The 25,640-nt window shown below is 44.8% G+C and overlaps 1 protein-coding gene and 1 long non-coding RNA gene across 2 annotated transcripts; one reads left to right on the top strand and one right to left on the bottom strand.

Moving 5' to 3' along the window:
* Window positions 1-470: 470 nt before the first annotated feature.
* Window positions 471-25,258, bottom strand: LOC149359021 (cell adhesion molecule Dscam1-like). The gene is made up of 15 exons (XM_089571194.1): window positions 25,107-25,258; window positions 22,066-22,350; window positions 19,340-19,459; window positions 19,024-19,191; window positions 17,965-18,112; window positions 16,961-17,109; window positions 16,343-16,465; window positions 15,180-15,344; window positions 14,675-14,745; window positions 12,670-12,904; window positions 11,568-11,660; window positions 10,206-10,391; window positions 8,830-8,976; window positions 5,208-5,365; window positions 471-4,251 (listed from the first exon to the last, which is right to left on the bottom strand). Exons 1-15 carry the CDS (start codon window positions 25,216-25,218, stop codon window positions 4,114-4,116), a joined length of 2,298 nt encoding a protein of 765 aa, XP_089427320.1. The 5' UTR covers window positions 25,219-25,258; the 3' UTR covers window positions 471-4,113.
* On the top strand, window positions 5,554-9,255 carry LOC149359022 (uncharacterized). The gene is made up of 3 exons (XR_016288748.1): window positions 5,554-5,679; window positions 6,084-6,153; window positions 8,839-9,255. It is a non-coding gene; the product is annotated as an uncharacterized LOC149359022 (long non-coding RNA).
* Window positions 25,259-25,640: the final 382 nt, after the last annotated feature.

Genomic DNA, 25,640 nt, shown 5'->3' with positions numbered 1-25,640 from the left:
GTGATGGCAAATATTCTTGCTATAAAAGATACGAAACTACTGCTGCTAGTGGATCAGCAGTGGTAAATTGAATTAAATTGAGTGGTAAGTGAATGAATGCACCGCAGACGAAAGTGCCGGCGGCTTTTTCCGTTTCTTCGAGCATCTGTAAGCACTTTCTTAGGCCCCGCCCATATGCGACATGTCGCAAAAGGCGACACCGGCAGAATACCACCCCTGTACCATCCATGTGTAGTTTTTACGTTGTGCGTATAAATAAAGGGGAGGGGTGTGCAGTATGGTTCTTCACTGAAAATTTTTTCCCTATACTGGGGCGACCGTCCCCAAGCTCCTCTTAAATATATCGTTGCAAAATTTGCCATGTCGTGCTGACCGAAGCCGGGGTGTGGTGAAGGCAGCTTAACATTTCTGGCAGGAATGCGTGGACGAAAAGGCGAGACAGGTAAAAGAGAGCGAAAACCAACCACTGATTGAGTACCAGATCCGTTCTTTATTGACATTAAGACATACAAATATACCACATCATTCATGAAGCAAACCTTGACTTTGCGGACAGAAGAAAAAATATTAGCTGAATAAAGCTTCAGCACAGCACGCTGGACCTCACGTAACTATCCAGAACAAAAAGAGTTGGCAGATTACTTGATTAGAAAAGAGAAGCAAAAACATTTGCTTATGCTGACTTGGCTAGCTGTTCAAGCTGAAGGCTAGGTTTAACAGAAATGTCTCTTTATTAAAGCGATATTGAGAGTGAAATTATTTGAAAGGTAAAAAGCGCCCCCCCAAAAATATAGCTTCCAGACATTTCTTGATCATAAAGCTAGCCCGGAAAACGCAGTTTTCTGTTGTGTAAAAACAACATATAACCATGCGACATCAGAAGGTCGCTTTTTGCTAGCACCCCGTTGCATCACGAGTTCTGTAACATCATTGTTGATGCTAAATAAATTTTAATTTAAATTTGAATTTGAAGACCTCATTGGTGAATGTTCTCTGTGCAGCAAAAATTAGAAGGCGCTGAGCAGGCATTAAGGCTCCACAGTAATGCTGGCTTAATGCCTTGCGTGTCATTCCCATGATTTGTAAGCTAAACGACATCAGAAGGTCGCGTTTCTCGTTGGTAGCTTAGGAAGCTGCTCTGCACTTTAACGTTTGGAAGCGTTGCGTCTTCCTTTTCTGCCCGACTCCGATCGCAGTATGTTTTGCTGGTTCCTGGCTCGCGTCTCGGGCTCAAAAAGTAAGATAGCTGTCTGGTTAGCTGTATAATACAGCCAGATTTTCATTTAATTTAGTCACAACCCATTCAGAAGTTTATCAAGGCACTGAAAAAGATTAAATATTTGCAGCGTTTGACATTTAAATCCGAGATCTTCGAACTGCAAAAGGTGTGAATAATGCCCTCGATGTTAGGCCAACATGAAATGTACGTGGTATTAAGTCTTAGTCATTGTTTTATATCTCAGACTAATAAAGACGAGGATAAAGAAACGACTTGAGTGATTGAGCTATAAGCAGTTTCGCGTAGAAAGCATAGCTCTTACCTAGTGTACAGCACTAATGATTTATCGTTGCCTAGGTGGTCTATTAAGGAATTTTATGGCTTCAAGCGATGTTTAATGATCGCTTTGCTCTGCGCGTGATGCGTTTTCTAATGAATGATAGTGAATTAGAGAAAGTAAAATGCCTTTAACTACAGTTTTAATGGTCACTCCATATAGGTAGCGATTGGCTACATGCGCAGGTTTGGCTACATAGCTCAGAAGCCTTACAATGTTTCTTTAGTTGACTACATCTATCATTGCAAGGAAAGAGAGAAACAGAAGTTGACGTGGCATCAGCAGGCAGTACTGTCTACGTCAAAGCTAAGCAGTAAAGTTCTGCATCGACGTCCGATTTCAGTCTCTAAGTAATCTCGAGGTGCCTTGTTACGTGCATTATTACAGCCATTGTGGTAGCTTAGTGTTGGGGCGCTTAAATACACATTATAAATGCAACCCAGCTGTTTGCTGAGCTTAGGACAGGTAGTCCTTAGAAAAACTTGCGTACGGACACTGAAGTTCTTATAAAATCTGTACATTCGAGCGCTTGAAGCTAGCTTAAATGTTCATCCAGCTTGTGTGTCGTAGAAAATGACTAGCCCTACGTTCTAAAAAGTAGTAAAAACGCGATACTTCAAATGGAGCCACACAAGAATTAAGCATGCTCATTGTGGGATCGTTGAAAGGGTAAGTGGTTACCTCTGTTTTACGGAAGCCCTGAATATTTTTTCATCGCTAAGCGCTTGGAAGTTTTCAGTTGCATATAAAACTCGCCTCATGCTGTTCCTAAAAATCCATGGTGCTTTGAAGACTAACGAAGGATGTGCAAGCTTGTTAAGAATATTTGATTGCAGCTGCATGTTAGGTGCTGTAGTCATGCTTCTACTCCGCGCCTTTTAAACATAAATGTCGCAGTACCTGGTCATTACTGCGCGAGGTCGCTGTATACATCACTTTTTTGAGGTTCTGTGATGCCTAATGTGTTACGCTACCTCGTCTACATCAAATGAGACCTGTAAAAGTACCGTTCATGGTACTTATAAGCCGGCCGTGTGATAATTTTCTCGTTTCAAGTCGAATCCAACAAGCAAGCAACGAAATTGAAAGCTGGAATTATGAGACAACAACGCTTTGTCTTTGCAGACACAGCGATTGACGAGTTGCAAGCAAGTCGACTACACTTCGCTTCAACTTGTTCACCAAAACAGTTAAGTTAATCAAGCATGAGTGATGTTTTTTTAAACTGCGGGAGTGGGTCCGCACAGCTTACTTAGAGTACGCACAGACCTCAGTTATAAGCAAGACATCAGAGCACGAATACACACCCGAGCACACAGGACATACGGCAGCATATGAAGCTATAGTTTGCACGTCCCCAGCCTTCAGTTGTATTAAAACGCGATGACGAATGAGTGCAGATCTGGTCACATCTGCTTGGAACGCAGCATGCACAGTGGTAGTCAGATGACATTCCTCCCTCTATTTCCTAAATTGCAATATTTTACTGATAAGCATAAGCTCGATGCCGTTTCGCGGCCTATCCAAAATATATCATGACCAACAGGTCACTAAATATAAATGTCTTTTAAGTCATACAAGTCCAACTTTATATTCCTCTTAAGTAGTATTTCACATCCTTTTTGGCTTCGCTAGCAAGCGGCAAGTTGATTGGTTTGGTTTGGTTTTATGGGGTTTAACGTCCTAAAGCAACTAAAGCTATGAGAGACGCCGTAGTGGAGGGCTCCGGGAATTTCGACCACCTGGGGTTCTTTAACGTGCACTGACATCGCACAGTACACGGGCCTCTAGAATTTCTCCTCCAAAGAAATTCAACCGCCGCGGCCGGGATCGAACCCGCGTCTTTCGGGTCAGCAGCTGAGCACCATAACCACTGAGCCACCGCGGCGGCTCAAGCGGCAAGTTGAGACGGCACGCCACGTTCAATGCGTGTGACGCCGCCGGAGCAGCAGTTATAAAGACTTCGACGATCTGGACCTTGTAGGATACTATGCTGCTTTTTTATTTGTTTTTTTTTTGATAATGAACATGTTTTCTATGTTCTCGTTTTAGAAAATCGCTAATGATGCGTTAGTATTCTCGTGACCTCACGAAAGGTATGCGAGTACAAGAAGGGGTTGCAAAACGTCAAAAAGAACTGACAAGCTTGTTTCACGACTCTTAAGCAGCCTCGGATATCTATCACTCTGCAGGTGTACAGCTGCTCCAGGTAACACCGGTGACAGGAATATATGCGGTGAAGAGAACACCGAACGACAGGTGCAGGGGCTGTTGTTTGACCTTGTAACAATTTCAAGGCTCTAGAAGCGTACTGCCTTTCGAATTTTCCTAGCCGCCACAACTGACCGTACGGTTGCTTCTATCTCTTTAATTTATCTTCACTACTTATTGTCGCTCCTTCATCTTGTGCTTGCTTGCAGTGTTCCTGCCAGCTCTGTGCTCCAGGCAGATGTGACCGAGTCTGCACTCGTAATAAAATCGGCCCGGCAATTTACACGAGAGTCAGGTGATCGCGGTGATGAACGCATGCAGCGAGATGCAGAATGGGACGAGAAGTTCATTTCGGCGGCTCGTCGAAGGGCGGCTCTTCTAGCTTGGAGCAGGACGGACCGTCGAGCAGGACGTGGCCAGCGGGCAGTCTCTGCAGCTCCCCTGGCGTCTTCTTCTTGAGCAGCGTGTAGCAGTCCTCGACAACCTGCAGCGTGTACGCAGTCAGCATGACCGTTTGCTTACCAGTAAGCCTAACGCTGTTATTGGTGGGACACAGCAAAGTGAGAACAGGGAGAAGCGCAGAGTCGCAGACAGCAAAGTAATCGGTACAACGCGAACAAACAGAAAGAAAGCAGAGCAGACGAGAGAACGAACGCGAGTTAACGATACGTTAGCTGATGTTAATTTAATAGTAAGGAAACTCTGACTTATTATGTCATGCTTATACGCATCAGTCAATCGGTGGCCAGTTGGGGTGACAGAGGGAGTAGCAAGAGGAAGGAAACTTTGCTGGATACGAGAAACCAAGTGGAAGGGTGAAACTAGAAAAAAAAAATGCTAATATAACCAAGGTTCCGCGGCTGACTGGCAACAGCAACGGAAGAGGGCAGTGTGTAGCAGTGGACTGCGCTCCGGATCGGTGGTGATGGTGATTACGAAAATCTGTTGAGTACAATAAGTGTATAAAGGCTTGTAGGGCTTTAGGACGCAACACTTTTATTTATTATAAGCCAGGCCCATAAAGGAAGGACAACAGAAACTATAGTTCAGTGAGTTGGTGAATATTACCCGGTTTCGTCACTATGTAATGCCGCCGCGGTGGCTCAGTGGTTATGGTGCTCGGCTGCTGACCCGAAAGACGCGGGTTCGATCCCGGCCGCGGCGGTTGAATTTCTTTGGAGGAGAAATTCTAGAGGCCCGTGTACTGTGCGATGTCAGTGCACGTTAAAGAACCCCAGGTGGTCAAAATTTCCGGAGCCCTCCACTACGGCGTCTCTCACAGCCTTAGTCGCTTTGGGACGTTAAACCCCATAAACCAAACCAAATCATCACTATGTAATGAATGCTGGCCTCAGCTGCAGCACAGTTGACTTACCAGAAGGTAGCCTATTCGATTGGGAAACAAAAAGCAGATGTCAGTGACGCCAAAGTAACACCAACCTTATTCGTAACTGGTTCGATGACGTCATCCATGTCCCAGGGAACGTCGTAAGCCTCCTCGACTCTTCTCCGAATGGTGGTCCGTGCGATGGTCGCGTACTCCTGGTCTGGCCACATCTGCTTACGCAACGTCGCGCTCTGGTAGATGATGGGAGGGTCTGAAAATGAGCGCCAGAAACAATAATCACGCTTTATCACGATCGCTGCGGCGTCGGTTTGCAGAAGTCTGAGCAAGGAGATGAACACAAGCGTTCATGATTATGCGTTTGTGATCCTTGCGAGCGCTGACGCGTACCTTGTAGGTGTAACTCACAGCGCAGCTTTCGGCAGCGAGCGTCGGTAGTGTGACAAACCAATGTCTAGCGAAGCGCAGCTAGGGCGCCAGGAATTGTCTGAAGGATATTGCATTCTTGACGGAGCACAAATCTCGGGAAACAACACACTCCGCTGTTGTAGCAAGCCAGCTCATTCGGTAAGATGAATCCCACTGATAAATCCTTCCATAAAGCGTCAGAAGCGTCCCTAACGCATTTTGCTGAAAGTAGCGCTGTTTCCCCCGGGCCGCCGATAAGATGAACATCAAAAGAAAGTACTATCCGGCGAAGGTGGCGCCCGCACCCCCCCTGCAACGCTCAAGCCTGCTGCTAGGGCACGCCGCAGCGGAATTGCTGTACCGCTTGTCTGCTCCGTTTAACTCTTTGTGGCACGAGGGGTAAAATTTAATGCAATTTTCTTTGTTTGCTTTCAGCGCCTGGAGGCAAGCACAGGGTACATTTTAACTTAGTTTGGTGCTACCAACTCATGAATGAAAGGCTTTTTTAGAGTTCCTAGAGTTGTAATTTGAAGAGCAATATCAAGATAAGTTTGCGCTTGCAGTGCCCGGAGTTGGGCGCATACGAATTTTCGCCCGGACGCCGGCAGCGCTGATTCTTCTCGGACATGCCTGGTAAGTTTCTCCATTTACCAGTTTTGTCATCTGTATATCTACGTTCCAGGAAAAAAAAAAGACCTATATATTCACTGGCACTAACCTACTAGACTTACACGTGAATCGGTGCGCGCCAGCAGACAACCTACATGTGATTTCGATTGCTGTTGGGGCGCCAGCTATTAAGGGGTAACACATCCAGGCAGCGAAAGAATGTTGGCGCATTAGCGAAGCACAAAAACGGTCCGCTGCCTAGGCACTAACCACCGCCCCCGCTTTGCTCATCAAGGGGCCGCTGTTGCTCCATTACTTGGAAGGAAGCACACACCAACTGCGAGTGTGAAATATGCCGCGTCCCTCTCTGCTTCGGGTGCTTCACAACTTTTCACAAGCTATCTCAGGGCATGCGGAGTGATGACGAAGACATTAAAAGTCTGCAGGTAACCTGGTGTGCTTGTAATGATACTTACAATGCCCTTTTTATCGTCAGTTTTTATCGCAATTTTCAGAAAATTTTGAAGGCATAAACTTTGTGTAGACAGGGCATGACGTTTCTGGTACGTGGCGAGTTACCGAGAGTGCTACCCCGGCGAGTAGAAAAAAAGAAAGACAGTGGTGTACTTGTCGTGACATGTCAAACATTTTGTACAAACATTTTGAATATTAGAAAACTATAAGGTATTGTTATGAAAATACTGCAGGTAGTTGTCCGGTCTTCGGATGTGTTGCAAAATCTTTCTTTTAAAGTTTTTCCATCGCTCGCATCGAGCAGTTAAGACAGCTGCCATAGCAAACCAATGGGGAACGCTTTTGACGCTAGCAAAAGCGTTAACAACAAAATATAGAAGTCTGCCAATGGGAGATTTGTGCATATATTGATTGCTGCAGTGAAACCTTACAATAGATGAAAAAGTTGCGTTCATGAACTCGTTCCCGTTCAAAAAGCATTTGTCCAGAATTATCGAGCATCTCGCTGGGCCCATATGATAAATCAACAATCCCACTTGTCTACGCCTCTGTAGCCATGCGGATACAGTTTGTTTTTGCTTACGAAGTCGACTGTTGCCTTGGCCGCATGATAGCTGCATCCATTCGGTGCATCAGTTCATTTTTCGACTGGGAATTTTGGAAAAAAGGAAAACCAGTGAATTGTTGTCAGATGTGCGGATGGTTTTTAAATTTAGATCGCTGGCACCATCGACCTAGAGCAAGAGCATCTCAAAATGGATTGTGGGCGACAGGATATTTGTGTTACACCTGGAATACAAAAAGTCGCGAACACTGCCGCAGTGGCTCAGTGGTTATGGTGCTCGACTGCTGACCCGAAAGACGCGGGTTCGATCTCGGCCGCGGCGGTCTAATTTCGGCAGAGGTGAAATTGTAGAGGCTCGTGTACTGTGTGATGTCAATGCACGTTAAAGAACCCCAGGTGGTCGAAATTTCCGGAGCCCTTCACTACGGCGTCCCTCATAGCCTGAGTCGCTTTGGGACGTTAAATTCCCACAAACCAAACCAAACTAAACCAAAAATTCAGGGGTCACTTTGACTGTATAAAGTGCGTGGAGGCGAAAGCGTTTTCCGCACCACTTTGACTGCCTCTGTGGCACCGGTGACGTCCCACATAATTGAGTACTAATTACCAAGTCATGACAAATCACTAATTAGTGGTTAATTACTGATTAATTCCTGAATACTAATTTTACTGCTAATTAATGACGCTTAAGCTTGGCCTTTAGGAGTGGTACGCGACAGCGTGTTGTAGCTCTGCCAGGGAGTCCACGGAACGCCACCACCCGTTCGGCGCGATGCCTTGCCCTTTGAACGCAACGCTTTTTGAGGAAAGGAAATGGCGCAGTCATCTCGGGGGACACCTGAACCGCACCGTAGAGGAAGGGAGGAAGTGGGAGAGAAAGAAGACAAAGAGGGCCCGTAATGAAGAAAATGAAAATTGTATTTGAGGAAAGGAAATTACGCAGTAACTGTCTCACATATCTCGGTGGACACCCGTCAAAATTCAGGGGGGGGGGGGGCACTTTTTTGACCTAAAGTGTGGTCACTGATGAGTTGTTAAGATGGTAAGCTTCGCCTCTGAGTGGAACGCTACAGTGTCTTGCAACGCTGCCAGGGAGTCCAAAGAACGCCATCGCCCATTCGGTTCTACGCCTCGCTCGTCGGTAAGTTGGTTTTTGAGGAAAGGAAATGTATCTGTCTCTCATACCTCGGTGGACACCTAAACCTCGCCGGAAGGGAAGGGAGGAGGATGAGAGTGAGCGAAGACACCGTATTCACTAGGCGCGCCTTTGTTCATGCCAAACGATCGAGCTGGCATGGCGGAGTGGATAGCATGCTCGTCTCGCACGCCGAAGACCGGGGTTCGATTCCCGAGCTCGACCAATTTGCTACTCGTTTTTATTTATTTATATGGCCTGACTAGAAAAGTTAATTAGGCTAATTGAGTAATTAAGCAATTAACTAAGCTCAGTCCCACTTACTTGGAGCATCACTATACGATCCCTTCAATTGGTTGCTAAATTCGCGCACTGTGACGTCACGACCGTTTCGACCAATTGAAAAGCGTGACATTTCTGTCGACAACTGCTGCTTACAACGATGAGACATTAAATGCTTTCGCCTTAAAAAGTCGCATTTAGCAGGGTAGCGAAACCTTATGTCTTTGCCCTTAGTCCGGCTTACCTTTTTCAGGGGATGTGATTTTCCTGTAGAATATCCAAGCCACGGCAATGGAAGAGAAAATGATCACCAAGGACGCCAACACGGGGCCGATGACTCGGGCGTTTAGCAGGTAGCTGGCGTCCTTATCCGTCCTTTGTGGCAAGGGCTCTGCGTATGGTGTCGACAGTTAAAGAGAGCATTATCGTTTGCAGCGGAAACAGAACGCTAAAAGCTGCACCCACGACTATTTCAGGGGATTTGTCTTAGCTTCCATCGCCCTTTTTGGCTTCGTCCTTGTTTTCATGAAGAACAATTCAACCGGAAAAGCTGTGCTAACATCGGCCTTTTCAAAAGGCCGACATTTTCAAAGGTTAATTCAACTGTACTTCTCTGAAATGGATTTTCGTACACCCCTCTGGCTTCCGTACTCCCGTAAACCTTTACGTACCGTCGCACCCCATCAAGCTGCAACACCCACACACACTTGCGCTCCTGCACTCTTAAAAGGCACACAGGTGCATTAACAGTAAAACGGGTACTCTTTCCAAAAACAAGAAAAATTAAGGCTGCAGAATAGGCGCCCTCCATGATGTAACACCCTTAAGGATGCAAATATTTTTACTGTGTAGTTATTTCTTTTTCCTTCGTTTTATCTGCAAAGGTGATAAAGTAAACAAAAAAAAAGGAAGATACAATTCTCCGTTTGTTCTCGCAAAGATTTTTCTTTTGATGCACTATTTGTCTTACTTCTTATACATAGGAGATCGTATTTGCATATCATTGGTCGTAGGCTGGTAAGGTACCAGGACACAAGCAGACACGACCTTTCAACTTTTTCTGCAACAGCCAAAGAACTTTGAGCGGATCTTTTCCCCTTGAACAGGCAATTTGTTTTTTACCACACACAGACAGAAATATTTTCTGGACAAAAGAAAGTAGTCTAGTTGACTACCAGCTTCTCGCTAACGTTGTAAACGAAAATTAGTTTGAACGCCGAAAAGCTTTAAAAATAAATACAAGCAGCAGACACCACGATGCGCATATTGCACACCTCTCCGACTGTGCGTAGTTCTGTACACGTGCTGACTGCGTCGTTTTTTTTTTTCGCTCGTTTGAGCGTAATGCTCTTTGATATGCGCCCCGAAATCAGAGAGGAGGCCTTCGCTTTCTTTGTTTAACAAGACGAAACCCAATTAAGAACATCCGCTGATGTATACTGAACTGTAAACTGCTGAACTAGCACTCAGCACTCTTTTTGTGCGCAAAAAAGAATTCTGAGAATGAACCAACTAGCCCCACAACGTATATTACTGGAACTAACACTCGAAAATCGCTGAAGTTCTATTGCGCGCATCGTGAACACTATTTACGCTGCAGTGAGCGAAGTGTCGACTCACGCTCTCCGGTGGTCTCGAAGAGGACGGGGTCGGAGGGGTCCCCGCGGCCGTACATGTTGTACGCGGACAGGACCACCTCGTAGGGCGTCATGCGGCTCAGGCTGTCCAGAGAGAGCGTGTGCGCGTGCGACGGGAAGTAGACGGAGCGCCAGTAGCCGCCCCGCTCCCGGTAGTCCAGCACGTACTCTGTGCAGGGCGATGCAGAGAAACTCGCTGCATTACGCCAGCGTCTTTGTCCGAATTGTGTGTGTGTGTGAGGGGAGATGGGAGCCAGCGCTTGTGCTTGTAATTTCAGCCCCTCGACAGTTGTACTCACCCGAAACAAGAACAAGAGTAAGATATCTTTAAAACGGGGTAATGAAATGAGAAAGGGAAATCACCAATAGTTTTTGGGGATTATGTGCAAATAGTTTTATCGGTGCGCCAAAGTGGAATCTGTAGCGTGCCGAAATCTAGAGCATCTTCGTTAGGGTGCTACATCACAAAATGATTAGACTACTAATCATGCATTCAGTTTCCACGATCTGATAGTTATGCATATGCGCGTCAGTGTCGCCGATGCAGTTAAAACATGAAAAAGTTTCTGCATTGAGCTGGCTAATGTATCAGTAGAGCTAGACTATTTCAGTAGGCTAGTGATCATTATGGGCGCGTTTGTACATACGAGACGTGACCTATGCGTGGATGATTAGCTCTATACGGAATTAATGTGTACTAACATGAATGTTACAGCGCCAAAACAAGCGAAACACGTAATGCACAAGTAAAAAACTCAGGTTAAATGAAAACATGGCAAATGTTGCTTGTAGCGGAGTTAACAAGTCTGGAGTAAGCGCCGGGCTGCGCTCCCCAGGAAGCTGTGAAGCAGCGTCAAAATGTTGTGCTAAGTGACGTTCCCTTACTCCCCTTTTACACCTTTTGTGTTCATAGTGTACTTGTTACCCGCCGTTAAAGAAATTATAGAAAGCTGAACATTTATTTAGAGGAGACTGAACCGCAAGATAATCTCTTGGTACCCGTCATTTGCAAACTCTTTACGCATGGGCGCGCATGTTCGCAGACCGTAATTTTTCAGATCAAAGTTGAACTAACGACATCAGTGATAAGGGCGTCTTGTTCTGCTGTAAAGCTCTAGTTCAAATGGTTCCTATAGATTTAAAACATGCCTAAGACTGTTCTTATGATCAAGGTTAATGTTAAAAAATTATGGTAAATGATGGCATTATAATCAAGCTGTAGTAGTAAAAACCGTTGTGCTAAAAAAAAAAGGAGCGAAATATGCCACTTCGTATTATACTTCTTCCGGATTCGGCGGCGCAGGCGAGATTTGCTGGAAATACTGAAAGCAGGAAAAAGACTTACGAGTTACACTTCTCCGTTTTCGCTCCTTTATGGTAAATGTTGCCGAACAGCACGTGACGCTGTTGACGGCGAAGGCAGGCGCTCCTGGGAGATCTGGGAAGAGATAGCACGGTGCAGGAACACATTACGTTCCTTCTAAAGTAAACAGAGGCAAAATCTATTTACTGGGCGTAGGTTACGAGGAATTGTGTCATATTGTTTACACGTAGCGGATATCACTGGCATCATGCTGCTAAACGATGCCGCCCCATTCCGCACGAGACCGAAACTCGCTATTCACGCTGAATTGAAACGCTTTTCAGAGGTGCGCTTAAAAGCAGGTATGTTTTTTGAAGTGTTGAAACAGTTATATTCTTTGCTTTTGTTGTATTTGCTGCAATCAAGAAATTATTGATGGCATAGTATCAGCAAGGTATATTTCACGAAAATACGAGTCACTTGCCTTTTAGCCAGAAAAAATTGTATTATGCTCGTATGCGTAAAAATGCTGTACATATAGTCCCTGTGGTTGATGTTCGTATATAGGTTACGCTATGCTTTAGGTTTGCCTGCGTTCTATAAAAAACTAACCTCTTGAATTTATGCATCGTATCCTATCATTACTTGCCTCTTCTAGGTCGTCTTCGAATAGATACTACGCCGGTAAAAATTCCCCATGATGAACCGAAGAAATGAAGTTCTGCTTTTCTCTAGCAGATTTGTAGAACAGCGTTATTTCGTCATATTAACTCCTTCACCAACTTTTTGGGCAGAAGTAGGAGGCATGGGTGATTTACCTTTGCTTGCACATTGTTTCATGAAATGCAGATGACGTAAAATCAGGGCTCTATTCTTCGGCAAGCATAGAATTTTAATAATGCACCATTTTCGCATGGTACAGACTGCACTTTTTTAATATAAGTGCTAGCAGTTTTAAAATCAACTAAAGCTTTAGAACAGTAATGTGCAGGTTTCTGATGAAAGTTAAATGCTTCCTTGGACTGTCATGCTCACACTTGTCTTTTGTGCAGTAAACGTACGGCAGCTTGCACACGTGGGAAGTCTCATATCCGGCCAAAGCCCTCTCGCCTTGAAAATATCATTAAAGCGAGCTTAGACTTGCCTTCCTCAAGCGTGGTAAAATCTAGCTGATGAGAAGAAGGGCTTGGTCCAGCTGAGTTGAATGTCTGCACAACGGCCGAGTATCGGGTGCTCGGACGGAGTACTCGGATGAAGGCTTGGGTAGCTTCGGCCCCCGACACAGTCTGGTACGTGTACGGCAGCATCGGGGAGTCGTAGACGCGATGTCCGATGTTGTAACCCTGTATCTTGCCGTTCTGGTGTTCTTTGGGGGGAGCCTTGACATTCAGAAACAAACAAACGCTAGCGTGTATCGCCTCCTTTGGCCTTACACTTCCAAACAGTTATCGTAGACCACACTCTAATCACATCTTAAAAGCGGTACTATTGAGGGTGTTCTTTTTAGCATTTACAGATTTTTATTTTAAGAATGTGAGGGATACGTCGGCGCCGTCTGTTGAGTTGGATTGTACAGCACAGTGGCCATTATCTACTTGTATGTATCAATAATTAATGATTAATTGACTAAAATTACCGAATAAACCTTTAACTTTTTGATTTTAGGGGGCAAGGATATATTGCAAACTTGATGTCCGTCAACATCGAAGGTGAGCTACCTTTTTACCTTTTCTTAATAGGGAATGTGTTTCGAAATATATCGAACGTCAAAAAACAAAGAATATCGAACGTCGAACGTTTTGACATTCGATACTTCGGAACACATTGCCGACTAAGAGAATTTTAAAACAGGGCTCACCTTCGATGCGGACGGCCATCAATTTCACAATATAACCTTGCCCCCTAAAATATAAATAAGTTGTTTATTAGTTAATTTAGGTTAATTATTCGTCTAATAATTGATTAATATAAGGTACATATTAAGGTCTATATAAGGCCTACCTTGCTCTGCAGTCCAGGTCAACAAACCACACCCATGTATTTCTCTCACTTTTTAAAATAAAAATTTCTAAAGATTAAAAAATCACTCTATATAACGATTTTGACCAATGGACTGAGTTGAAAGGTTACACGTCTCTCTTAGTGATCAGCTTTACACTACAAGCTGTTAAGTTACCAATGGAGCTACCAATGTAGTGGACTGGCATTGTACGGATTTATTAATGCGATACCATTACAAGCCCCATGAGGCCAAAATGCGCCGTTGGTCATAAATTCTCCCATTGGCTAGAGCGAAGTGACGTCACTCCATCGGAAGAGACGCCACATCTGGTAAAGGCATCAACATCTGTTAATGCTAACGCATTGACAACGAATAATGGAATTAAGTGGAACTGTGAATTTTTTTGCATGTTGTGGCATTCTCTGCATTTGTACGTTGCAGCATGCCTTCATATTAAAGTATGCCGCCACCGTGGCTCAGTGGTTATGGCGCTCGGCTGCTGACCCGAAAGACGCGGGTTCGACCCCGGCCGCGGCGGCCGAATTTCGATGGAGGCGAAATTATGGAGGCCTGTGTACTGTGCGATGTCAGTGCACGTTAAAGAACCCCAGGTGGTCGAAATTTCCGGAAATTTCCGGAAATTTCACTACGGCGTCCCTCATAGCCTGAGTTGCTTTGGGACGTTAAACCCCCATAAACCATATATTAAACTATAGTGTTATTCTAAATTTCTTCTAAAAACTTGGCACTGACATCAAATCTTTTCGATAACCAGTGCGAATGTTAGGTGTTCGCGACAGGCTGTCGGACGTTACTAAATAACTCGGTGGCGTAATGGAACCTCCATTATTGCTCTTTTTTGTGTGGTACTGAATGATCCAGAATTCTGCCCTTCCGTAGGTTTTATTCAGACGTACTTAAGCCCAATGGTTTACTGTTGTGGCGCGGTTTCTGGGAAGAATGAAGACCCGATGGTCCTCAGTAAAATTATTCTCTTTCGTGCTTATTGTGTGTATTTCTGGAATGCAAAATGCATTATAAAACTCGACGTTTCTAAACAAAAAATAAGATCCAAACTTGACTACCGCTTATCAGTTCTGTGCCAAGAATGGTAAAAAGACTTCTTGAAGCACTTTTTGGGGCTTACCTTCCATTGAAGTTTGACGTGCGTGCTTCCTATTCCAACAACTCGGATGTCCAGTGGAGGTGCAGTTGGAGCTGCATTCACAAGAAGCGACACAAAACTCTTTTTACTTCACCTTTAAAGAAACGTTATGTGGGCATAAAGTTCTGAAACATATCAAAGTAACACGTAGTGCAGTTTCGTAGTGGTTTAGTCGCGAGAGGTGCCATTGCACGGTTTGTACGTTAGCTTGAAAGGCATATTACCCACACAAAAAGAAAAAGGACGAGAAGCCGAAATTGATCAAACCCTCAGACGAGTGCATGCGTCAGGTTACATTAGTAATTCTGTGTTTTGGTTTCATTCCACACTAGTGCTACAACTTCTACGAGTCTCCTGAGTAGTGACACTAAACGAGCTTGAGGATGTGTCTGCAGTTTTTCGAAGAAAATAAGCACAAGCTACACAAACATTGGAAGAAACGACATGGACTCTTATCAGTACGTCCATAATATCAGTGCTGTTTCACCTTCTTCACTCGTTGAGAAGTGGATTGACGTGGACGGAGCGCTCATGCCGACCCTGTTCTCAGACAACAGGTAGCCTCCATAGGCGGTACCAGGCAGGAGGTCGCTGAGGTAGACGGAGGTCTCCGATCCAGACACAGTGATCAGTGTAAGCTTCCGACTTTGGGCTGTGCGGGGCAAGAAAAGATTTTTTCGGTCATTATGCCGACCTTAACGCAACAACCTACACACTTATATTATTGCTAAGCCTGGTTTACTCATCACGTTTCGAGATTTCGTGGCAGCAATTACTCATTACGTTTTGAGATTTCGTGGGGTCTGCTACCACCTGAGATCACAGCGCCATGTGTGGCAGCAACTACTCATCACGTTTCGAGATTTCGTGGGGTCTGCTACCACCTGAGATTACAGCGCCATCTGTGGCAGCAACTACTCATTACGTTTTGAGATTTCGTGGGGTCTGCTACCACCTGAGATCACAGCGCCATCTGTGGCAGCAAATACTCATCACGTTTCGAGATTTCGTGGGGTCTGCTACCACCTGAGATCACAGCGCCATCTGTGGCAGCAACTACTCATTACGTCTTGAGATTTCGTGGGGTCTGCTACAACCTGAGATCACAGCGCCATCTGTGGTAGCAACTACTCATCACGTTTCGAGATTTCGTGGGGTCTGATCCCACCCTGAGATCACAACGCCATCTGGGGCAGCAACTAGAAAACAGCACATCTCGCACTGAGACTTGTAGCGCCATCCACAATAGCATTGTAGAAACAACCACCTGCCGCGTGCCAGTGATGACGTCACGGTCCAATATGGTGAATTCTAGTTAACCAAACAGCTAACGCTCTTTACTTCAACGCCTTGCAGACGGTGACGGCCTTCTTTTTTTTTTTCTTGCTACCAAAACAGCACTTAGGCTATTCTGTTACTTCGTTACGGCGTTACTTCACTTGGTGGCATGAGCAAGGCGTTAACTGATGCAGCGCAGCTCACCGTTGACTCGTTGCTCCTTAAAGGAATGAATTTTGGAGGACAGGACGGGAAGTATCGAGACAACTCTATGTTGCTGATGTAATAATCTTTTATATAAACAGTATCTAGTATCAATAGTATTATTCTTTAAATCAGAAGCTCTGGAAATGCGAAATACGTGCAACTTACAGTTTTCCTTCCAGAAGCGAACGTGAAATGTGGACACTTCGGAGTAAGGAGCCTGCCACGTCAGCCGTACAGTACGGCTTCTGATGTCCGATATTCTAATGCCGACCGGAGGCGACGGTGGCTCTGTCGCAAAAGAAGGAAAATTATTGTGAAGGAGGTGCACAATTGTATGACCTTACATTATTCCGCGAAAACAGTGGTAGCAATTACGGTGAAGAGCTGTGAGCATCACGTGGGTTGTTTCATTTTTTTTTACGTGGTCTTCTCTATGTTCAGTCCAAAAATTAAAGATATCGCACTGCTACGTGCTTAAGCTTCACAACCGTTTACTTTCCTATGAGAGAATGTGCAAGGATATTATAGAGAATTGTCAACGAATGGTCACGCGAGGAAATGTTGACATATTCAGTGGGTCGCATTTATGACTGAGATTAGTAGAAGACAACTCGGATTAGAATTTTCGGCATCCTACTGTATCTAATGAATTCACTGGACTAGCAGCACGGTTTCAGTTTTTTCGTAGGATTCGAAGCAAGCAAGCGAAGAGACATGGTTGCGTGCTATACGTGCAACATATTAGAAATTTGGGCAGACGTGGAGGGAGTGGTAGCAAAGTACCTAGTACGTAGAGCTTCGTGAGAGAGGTCACGTTGCCAAACTTGTTGGAAACCTTGCAGACGTAGGCACCCGTGTCAGCGGTGGAGCTATTCTGAATGAGGAGCTCAGAGATGACGCCGCCTGGAAGGTTGCGTTCGATGATGTCGAACCTGAAGAAATCGCACAATCAGCTGAAGTATTTTGAAACGCTGGTTGTTTCTCAGGCGGCAAATCGATGCGAACACTTCGTATTGTTTTTCGCACATCCATAAAAAAAAAAGCTTAGATGATATAACTTTCTATTATTTCCTAACAATTGCAGCTTGGCGTTAAGTGATTGCATGAAGTATTGACCTCAGTCACCAGTATTTTTCTTAAGTAAGGCTTTTTGACGGGCTAGTTGGTACATATGCATATTTGAAAGGCTGTGCGCTAAAAAGACGTTCACAGGAAAAAGGAAAGAGACGACAGGAAAGAAGCGCAACTTTCAACTTTAATGACGACAAAAAAAGCCAGGCGCGCTTATATATCCGCTGATAACCAGAGAGTATTTTTCTTGAACTGTACTATTAGGACAAAAAATATTGGAAGTGTCCTATTCGAACTCCAACGCCAGTGGTTCATACGTAGTAATGGTCGCGCGAATAGATAGTTAAGCACAAAACATTTTGGTAAACATCTTTGAAATGGCTTGCATACCTCGCGACGAGACTATATTTTTCACTTCTTCGATCTAAAGGTGTGCAATGAGACTGGCAGGTTTTTTTGAATGTAACTGCTTCAAAAGTGGATTCTATAAGGAACTGCTTGTTGTAAAAGAGGGTTAACGCGTTTGTATACATCAGTTCAGAACGTGAGGCGCGATTTAATCCGTACGATTACTTTTACCGCGAGTAATGTGCTGCAATGGTTATTGGGCCAGGAGAGTTCATGGCTTTGGTAAAGGATGTTCAGAGACAAGCTTAGTCGTTTGCTGCACACTGTCCGGTATGTACCACGTGTTGCTGAAAAAAAAAAATGCCTACCCGTCGCGCAGCGTTGCTTCGTACGGCCTCTGGTCCTTAAACCAGCGAACCGACAGAGGTCGGTCTCCCGTCGCCTCGCACTTCAGGCGAACACTGTGGCTTCTCCTGACTGTCGTCTCCTCCACTCTTTCTAGAATTCTCGGCGGAGCTAGAACAAGAAAAGAAAAAAGGAATGGTAATGAAGAAACCGCTGCTTAATAGCAATTACTTTCTCCATGCAAGGGCTTGCCACCGCGAACGAACGCAGAAATGAAGAACCGATTTAAACAGGGACGCATGAGCAGGAAAAGCGTGGTAGATAAAGCGGCCTACTGGGGCGGTTACATTTAAATATTGGCACTCGACCGTCACTATACCCGAGCCGCAGCAGTATTAGAGCCCTGCGTACCGAAGTCACGGCATTTGGTTATGCTTGTCCATGTTAGTGCATAAATTTCTCGGGTGCGCATATTTCGCATTCTGAACACAATACGCCTCAAAGGTCAACCGTTCGCCCCTGTTAGTAGAGAGATGAAGTAATAAAAAATGGCATATAATTGTGAAAGCTTAAAAATGGGCAGGTCGTATATTAACATTCAAGTCACGCGCCTGGCATATGCAAGTGTGGCGTTGATTATAGAAGAAGAAAAAGAAAGGCTTGCTACTTATTTCAATAGTACAAGGTGAAAAAATTCCAGCAGCTTTACTTATAGGCACCCCCCCCCCCCCCCTCCCTTTTTTGTATTTACATTGCACAGTTTTCTCTCTGTCTCCTAAGCTGGTGTCGAGAAAATTTTTCTGAACATTCATTACATTGAAAGATTATACATGCTGTAGAGGAGATCCAGCGTCGCAAACTGGATTTACATTATTAGCAGAGCTAACACGAGAGCCGGGTGGATGAAAGCAAGCGTCCGCCTGCTTCACACGCGTCATCCCTTTCGGGAAGCTGGGATGCATTACTTCCGGTGTAGGCTTCGTTACCTCTACAAGAACTTTAAGATCTGACCCACATTGCTCACCTGAAAGGCACAAACCTGCGAACGTGCTTAAAAAGGTGGTGTAACACTATTTGCTTACTACTTATGACGAGGTTGATGATCTTGGAAAGCCCATTTCCGAGTCCATTGCTGACGTCACACCGGTAGTGGCCAGCATCTTCGGCTTTCACCGAGCGGATCTGCAAACTTCCGTTCGGCGCCATGTTGAATCTGTCACCCATCCGGACGAGTTCGAAGTCTCTGTCGTCTGGTGGGGAAACAGGCCCGAAGAAGGAAGCGGTGAAAGGGATTTAGCATAAAGAGCGCAAATGGGATCGTTTTTACTTATAGGTACACTGTGGCTCATTCAGAAAAGCAGTTTGCTAGTGCCAGACATGCGTATTAAGTTTACATACCTCTCTCTTTGCTCCATTGAACAACTGGAACGGGATAACCGAAGGCATTGCAGTGAATGACGACGCTGGAACCAGTTGACGCTGAAGCATCCTCCGGCTCTTTAATCCACACGGGTTTCACTGCAAGAAAATGAAGACGAGCTAAAGAGAATGTTTGCTAAATGCACTTTTCGAGAATGGAGACTGAACCCTTTAGAGTAGCAACTTTCAGGCAAATTAACTGTGGAAGTTCTGCTGCTGAAAGATTTACCTTCACTTGTGAGCTTGTACCAAAACCTACAGCGATTTCCACGTGTAGACGTGGCCGGGATTGCCGGCTGCTTTTCTCGTCAGCAAGGTACTCTCGTTTATTGAAAATAAGTTGTGCTAAGGTGCGGTTAGCATCTATCTGATGTAGGTAGAGTCTCGTGTTTTACGTGCAGATCAGCTGCGGTACAGCTCCAAAGGTTGTGTGGTTTCTTGGAACAGTGTTGAAGCAGCAGCAAGGTGAAGGCGATGATCATGTTGCGGAGCACGAAAAGAATAGCAGCCGATTTGCGCATTTAGGCCAAATGCGAATATGTGCGGTAGCACGATGTGTTCAGCAATTCCGCTCTGCAGAAAATCCGGCCTTGTCGTCTTCGTCCTCAGCGGTGTTGTGAGCGGAAAAGCAGGTGGCTTGCCCGCCACCTAGGTCACGTGACTTAGCAGGAATTAGCACCGTGCATCGCTACTTGCGGTCACTTTGAAGAGCAAACACAGCTTTTTATGGACTCCGTCATTTTGGGCAAAATTTGGTGATACTGTAACGCCAAGCGAAATCTGTTGGCTCTGTTGGCTCTGGGAAATCTGTTGACAGTATGGCTTTCAGGCCGGTAAATCAACAGAATCTGCTCTGTTAGATATTAAGAACTCTATAATTAACAATTTTGAAACTAAGCTTTTTTCTGTTGGAATTTTTCTTGATCTGCGCAAAGCTTTCGATTCTGTGCAACATACAATACTGCTCCATAAATTAAAGACTTACGGGATACGTGGAGTGGCAAATTCACTTTTGGAAAGCTATCTAACCGCACGGATACAGTACACTCAGATTCATGATTTAAAATCCAGTTTTGGTATGATAAAATTCGGTGTCCCTCAGGGTTCAATTTTGGGACCACTTTTATTTATTCTCTATATTAATGACATTGTAAACATTCCATTAACTCCTAATATCATGATGTATGCCGACGATACTAATGTCTTTTTTTCCGGCTCCAGTCTCCAAGTAATTGCACACCAATGTAATGCCTGGCTTGAGGAGTTAACGGTTTGGCTCTATGTTAATCAACTTCAATTAAACGTAAACAAAACAAAGTTTATGCTCTTCCATCCAAAAAACAAACCATTAGATCATCACATCAAACTATTTTTTAATGACTTTATTATCGAGCAAGTTCATAGTTGCCGGTTCCTTGGTGTGTTTTTTCGTAGCGATTTGGGTTGGACTGATCATATAAACTACATTAGACTAAAAATGGCCAGATCTATTTATGTTATTTATCGTGTTAGACATCTCCTCCCACTACAAGTTAAAAACAGTTATATTTTGCTCTTGTTCATTCTCACCTGGTGTATTGCAACCTAGTTTGGGGTACATGCAACAAAACTGATTCATACAAATTGCTTTCTCTCCGGAAAATAGCTCTACGTTTATTAAGTTCAAGTTCATCTGTTGAAGCAAATCTTTTCGAAACATTTCATGTTCGCAATTTCTTTCATTCATACAATTTTAGTTTGGCTCTTCACATTTTTTATAAAGTCAAGCATGACTTTAGCTTTTTTTCTAATACTTATAATTCAAGAAACGTTGCGTATGGTCTACGTTCCGTTGCCCTATCTACGGTAAGACCCAGAACAAATTATGGTAAACAAACAACCGATTATCAAATTATAACATTGTGTAATGCCTACCAGTCTCTTATTCAGATTGCTTTAAGAAGTTATAGTGTGTCTGTATGCAAGAAAAAACTGACGATTATTTTCCCCCCCGGTTAAATTTAGGTAATTCTGTATACATAGTTTTTTTTGAGTGTGTTTGTGTTCTGCTTTTTTTGAATGTGCATATTATGAAATGTTTTGTTTATTGTAAACTGATATTTATTATTGTCTATCATTAACTATTTTCTATTGTGATCATGTTTGCTCATTGTTTTTTATCTTTTGTCCATTCGGCCCCCGTTTCCATGATGTGTGATCGGGGTGTAGGCCTTGTCAAGAGGCATGCTTGGTCTACCTCCTTTAGCCTCACCTCGAGGGCATATTGTGTATAATATGGCCAAATAAACATACTACTACTACTACTACTACTACTATAGATTGCTTACGAATGGCAGTAATGTGAAACGTCAGCTACTTTTTGCTTTCCAAAAGGAAAGCCTAGTTGAGTCGATATGTAAACAGTACGGGCCCTAGTGGTCTCAATACGTACGCTCGTGTTCCAAATCGCACTATGTTGGCGTACAGCTGTGCACTGAAACGCTCTAACCTAAGCATAGCCTTTTCTGGAGCATAGGGTTTCATTGATCTCGGCTGTCAGAACGCTGCTTCGTTTACTTGTGACGTCATTCGTATCTACAGTAACCGTTGTTATCACACAGTGACGTAATCATACCGTCTCCTACGCTGTTTCGCGAGATATATAAAGCTTTCCAGAGTCGGTTCTTGTAGCGGAACATTAATCCTAGCCTGCCGCTCTCACTCACCGTCCACGTAGAGCTTGACAGTGTAGCTGTCCGATCCGGCCGGGTTGCGGACGGAGCAGGTGTAGTTGCCGATGTGGTCCCGCGTGATCTGTCGCACCACGAGTATGGACTTGCCCTGGAGGCTGACCACGTCGCCCAGCTTGTCCTCGGCGCGGATCTCGCGGCCGTTGTGGTACCACGAGAAGTGGACCGGTGCGGAGCCCCTCTTGAGCGAGCACATGAGGTCCACACCGTCGCCCAGCTTCAAGTTAGAGTCCACGTACATCTTGTGCATCTCGGGAGCCTCTGCGATTGGTGTGCAGGACGGCGAACAGTATACTGCTTGTTTAGTTTCAGCGTGCAATGATACTTTAGCCATAATGAACGGCAGGTCTACTAGAGAATATAAAAGAGGCATTTCTTCTGCCTGCGTTAGCAGTATTGACCTCACGAGAAAATTTGTTTTGGGCTTTATTACCGGAGGGTCGTTGTAGGCGGGACATAGAAATGAGAGAGGGAATGGTGTGAGGGGAGGCGGCGCTTTGCAATAGCGCCTCTAACGGCAGCTAGATGAACTAGCGCTCGCGTCGGAGTAACCAGGATGCATTTCAAAGGCGAATGCTAAAAGCATACTGCTGGCGCAGAAATACCGCATCACATTGTAAGATCACCTGTTAGTTTATTTTTCTTGACACTCTTCTTGCGCATGATTTTTTTATAAGAAGCGTAATAATTTTTCCGCCAAAATTTAAAATGGGTAAAGGTGTGGTTAAAAGCGAACTCCGTTAGTTTGGAGAAAGAAAATACTTGGCTGTTACGTTATACAACTGAGAAAAAAACATCCACTGCCTATTTATACAAATGTAGATAGGTAGAAAGAGTCTTTGGTCACTGACCATACAAAAATAATGGGTTGACGCTTCGAAACCCGCACAGGTTCATTGTTCTCAACCTGACAAGAGGGAATTCCGTCAGAACCGGAAATCTTGGTATGTATCTTGCAGTCACCGTTCCTCTGTACTTTACACTTATCATAATACGTCATCGCGGTAAATACTACCGAAAGTAATAATACGCAGAAAGTAACACTAAGGAACACAATGAGCTTTGGTAACATTGTCTTTGCCATTTTCATTTAGACAGGCTTTTTCATCAGTAAAAATGTAGATTTTTTCCCCTAAATTACAAGTGTCATGTGTATCTTCAGAAAAGAAAATCATTCAGAGATTCTTCGGCTACTTCAGAAGAATGGCCTGAGGGGCGAGTTGGTGCATGATGAAATGAACGGCGGCGCAACAAGGACGCTAACAAGAAAGGGGACACCACATGCGCACACTGCCAACTGTTTATTACATGGAAAGGTGGCATATTTAAACATACAGCTCAGGCATGACACTCATCGCATTATCGCTCCGAACCCAACACGTGGTACGTTGCTACGATTGTTTGACACTGCTTTTGCTACGAGATGGCCTCCTCTAGTTTCTGTTATCAGAATTTTAGTTTTTTTCTGCAGGGGCTAAAATTTCTTGTCTGTTATCCTGATGTTTCTGCTTTTTTCCACGTGTTGGGTTCGGAGCGATAATGCGATGAGTGTCATGCCTGAGCTTTACGTTTAAATATGCCACCTTTCCTTGTAATAAACAGTTGGTAGTGTGCGCATGTGGTGACCCCTTTCTTGTTAGCGTCCTTGTTGCGCCGCCGTTCATTTCATTTCTTCATTCTTCGGGTGTTTATCTAAATGCAATTTTCAAACTTTGTAGCACTTTGTACAGCATTGGTACATGCCTGTAAGGAATTGGTATTTGTGAAGCCTGGATGTGCTGTGTAGGGAGAGAATTGTTTTGTTTTGAATCGAAATAAGGAATGGTTTAAAAAGACGACAATTTGCAGTTTTCGTTACGGTCCAGTGCAAAGTTGCGACTAAAGCCAGGAGCCTCAGGCCCTCTACAGCTGAATAAAAAAAAAAAGTTAAGCTGGTAAAGATCCTAATTAACCTGCAGGCGAACGCGGAGATTTTTAGTTACGACGTACGACACCGCCGACGTGGGCACCATTGACTCAACAGAAAGCTCTTTATAGGCAAGGCTGCAGAGCACTGTCATTTTTTTTTTAGCGACTACAGACACAAGCACATGCAAGTGGCGTCCTCTGGTGTGGCAGAACGGAGACAATTATCGAACAGCACCTGAGCGAATGCGACGTCTAACAGTTAAAAGCCGTACGACACTTCTTTCACTGTGTTCCCCGTTTCGCAGTTTATAGCATTTTAATCAGATTACTATAAATAAACTGAGTCCTCTCGGGCATCTGAATTTCTTGCGGAATCAAGTATGCTCTTGTACTTCTATAAATTGTAAAAATATCTTTAGAGCACTTCGTACGCCCGTGAAGTGCGGAAAAAAAAAAATCAGGCATAGTTTCCTGCAGAGACGTTTCGGCACCGAAGGCCACGGATCGATAAACATGGCGCCTAGCTTTCGTTTGTAGAGCTCGGTCTGTTGGCGCTGACTGGGCAGGGCTGTTGGCAACGTTTGTGTTAAATTCCAGGTATTACGCCTGCAATTTATGCGAAATGACCGCATTGTATTCATTCAGTTATAAGAGCAAAATGCAATCAAGCGAAAGACTGCGTAGTTTTTGTAGTGAATGTATATGCCGGGTTCTTTGTTAATAACGAATCAAGAAGGCTTGTAGTGCATGTTTAGAGTTATAATTGTTGAATGATTCGTACAAAAACTACAGTTAACGGTATCGGGGAAACACCAGAAAACTAATGAGGGTACAGCTGCAACTACTGGTAAAACATTCTTTTTTCTGCCTCGCAGTGCCTACTACGACACATGCGGGTTTTTTTCTATGCCGAGGTTTTCTTTCACGAGAGAATAACAACATAACGAGAACCATTGCGATCTTGTCACTGTGCGGCTGTTTCAGATTAACAGCATGCGCTTAGCCGCGCATTTAAAAAGTTCAGTACTTAATGAATGAACGGAGATCAAGCATGCCTAAAATGTTAATCCGGGATGCTATGTTTAGGTGACGTCAGCGAAATGACTCACCCAGAGCGTGACATATGTCATCCAGGACGCCTACGAAGAGCAGCACGGTCAGTTGTAGCACGACCGAACGTTTCGACACCGGGCGCGTGGCTTCACGCACCACCACACCCATAACGCCGCCGTCGCCAGCACACAGTCCACACGCCTCCGCAAAACCATCCAGCGACGCCGGATGCAGCAGCAGCCGCCGGGGGACCGCGTCTTCCCTCTTTCCTTATTTTCCCGTCGGCGTCTGCTCGCCTCCTTCCCTGCTGCTTCCTCGGGAAGAAGACGCTGCCGCGAGACTGATGCTACTGCTGCTACGGCTGCTGCTGCTGTCTGCGGGCTTGTTTTGGAGCGTTCCCTCCCGGCTTGCGGGAAAGCGTGACTCACAGGCGGCGGGATGAAAAAGCAGTAGAGGGGGAGGAGGAAGAGCGGGCTGCGGTGCTCGCGGCGGCATTCCGGGTTCGCTGGACTTCGATCCGGGGCGATGCCGGGTTGCGGGCTCGGCTTGCCTCGGCTCTGGCTTGGCTCAGCATGGCCCGCGTAGATTGG

This window comes from Amblyomma mixtum, chromosome 2, assembly GCF_055824585.1.
Source record: "Amblyomma mixtum isolate Tamu chromosome 2, ASM5582458v1, whole genome shotgun sequence".
NCBI lineage: Eukaryota > Metazoa > Arthropoda > Arachnida > Ixodida > Ixodidae > Amblyomma > Amblyomma mixtum.
This window is presented reverse-complemented; position numbering and strand designations above follow the sequence as displayed.

Coding starts and splice junctions, on each gene's coding strand:
- LOC149359021 (XM_089571194.1), bottom strand. CDS start 25,218: ATGGGTGTGGTGGTGCGTGAAGCCACGCGCCCGGTGTCGAAACGTTCG. Junction 19,192..19,339: donor TCAATGGAGCAAAGAGAGAG/GTATGTAAACTT, acceptor TTTCCCCACCAG/ACGACAGAGACTTCGAACTC. Junction 18,113..19,023: donor CATCAACCTCGTCATAAGTA/GTAAGCAAATAG, acceptor TTCTTGTTCTAG/CTCCGCCGAGAATTCTAGAA.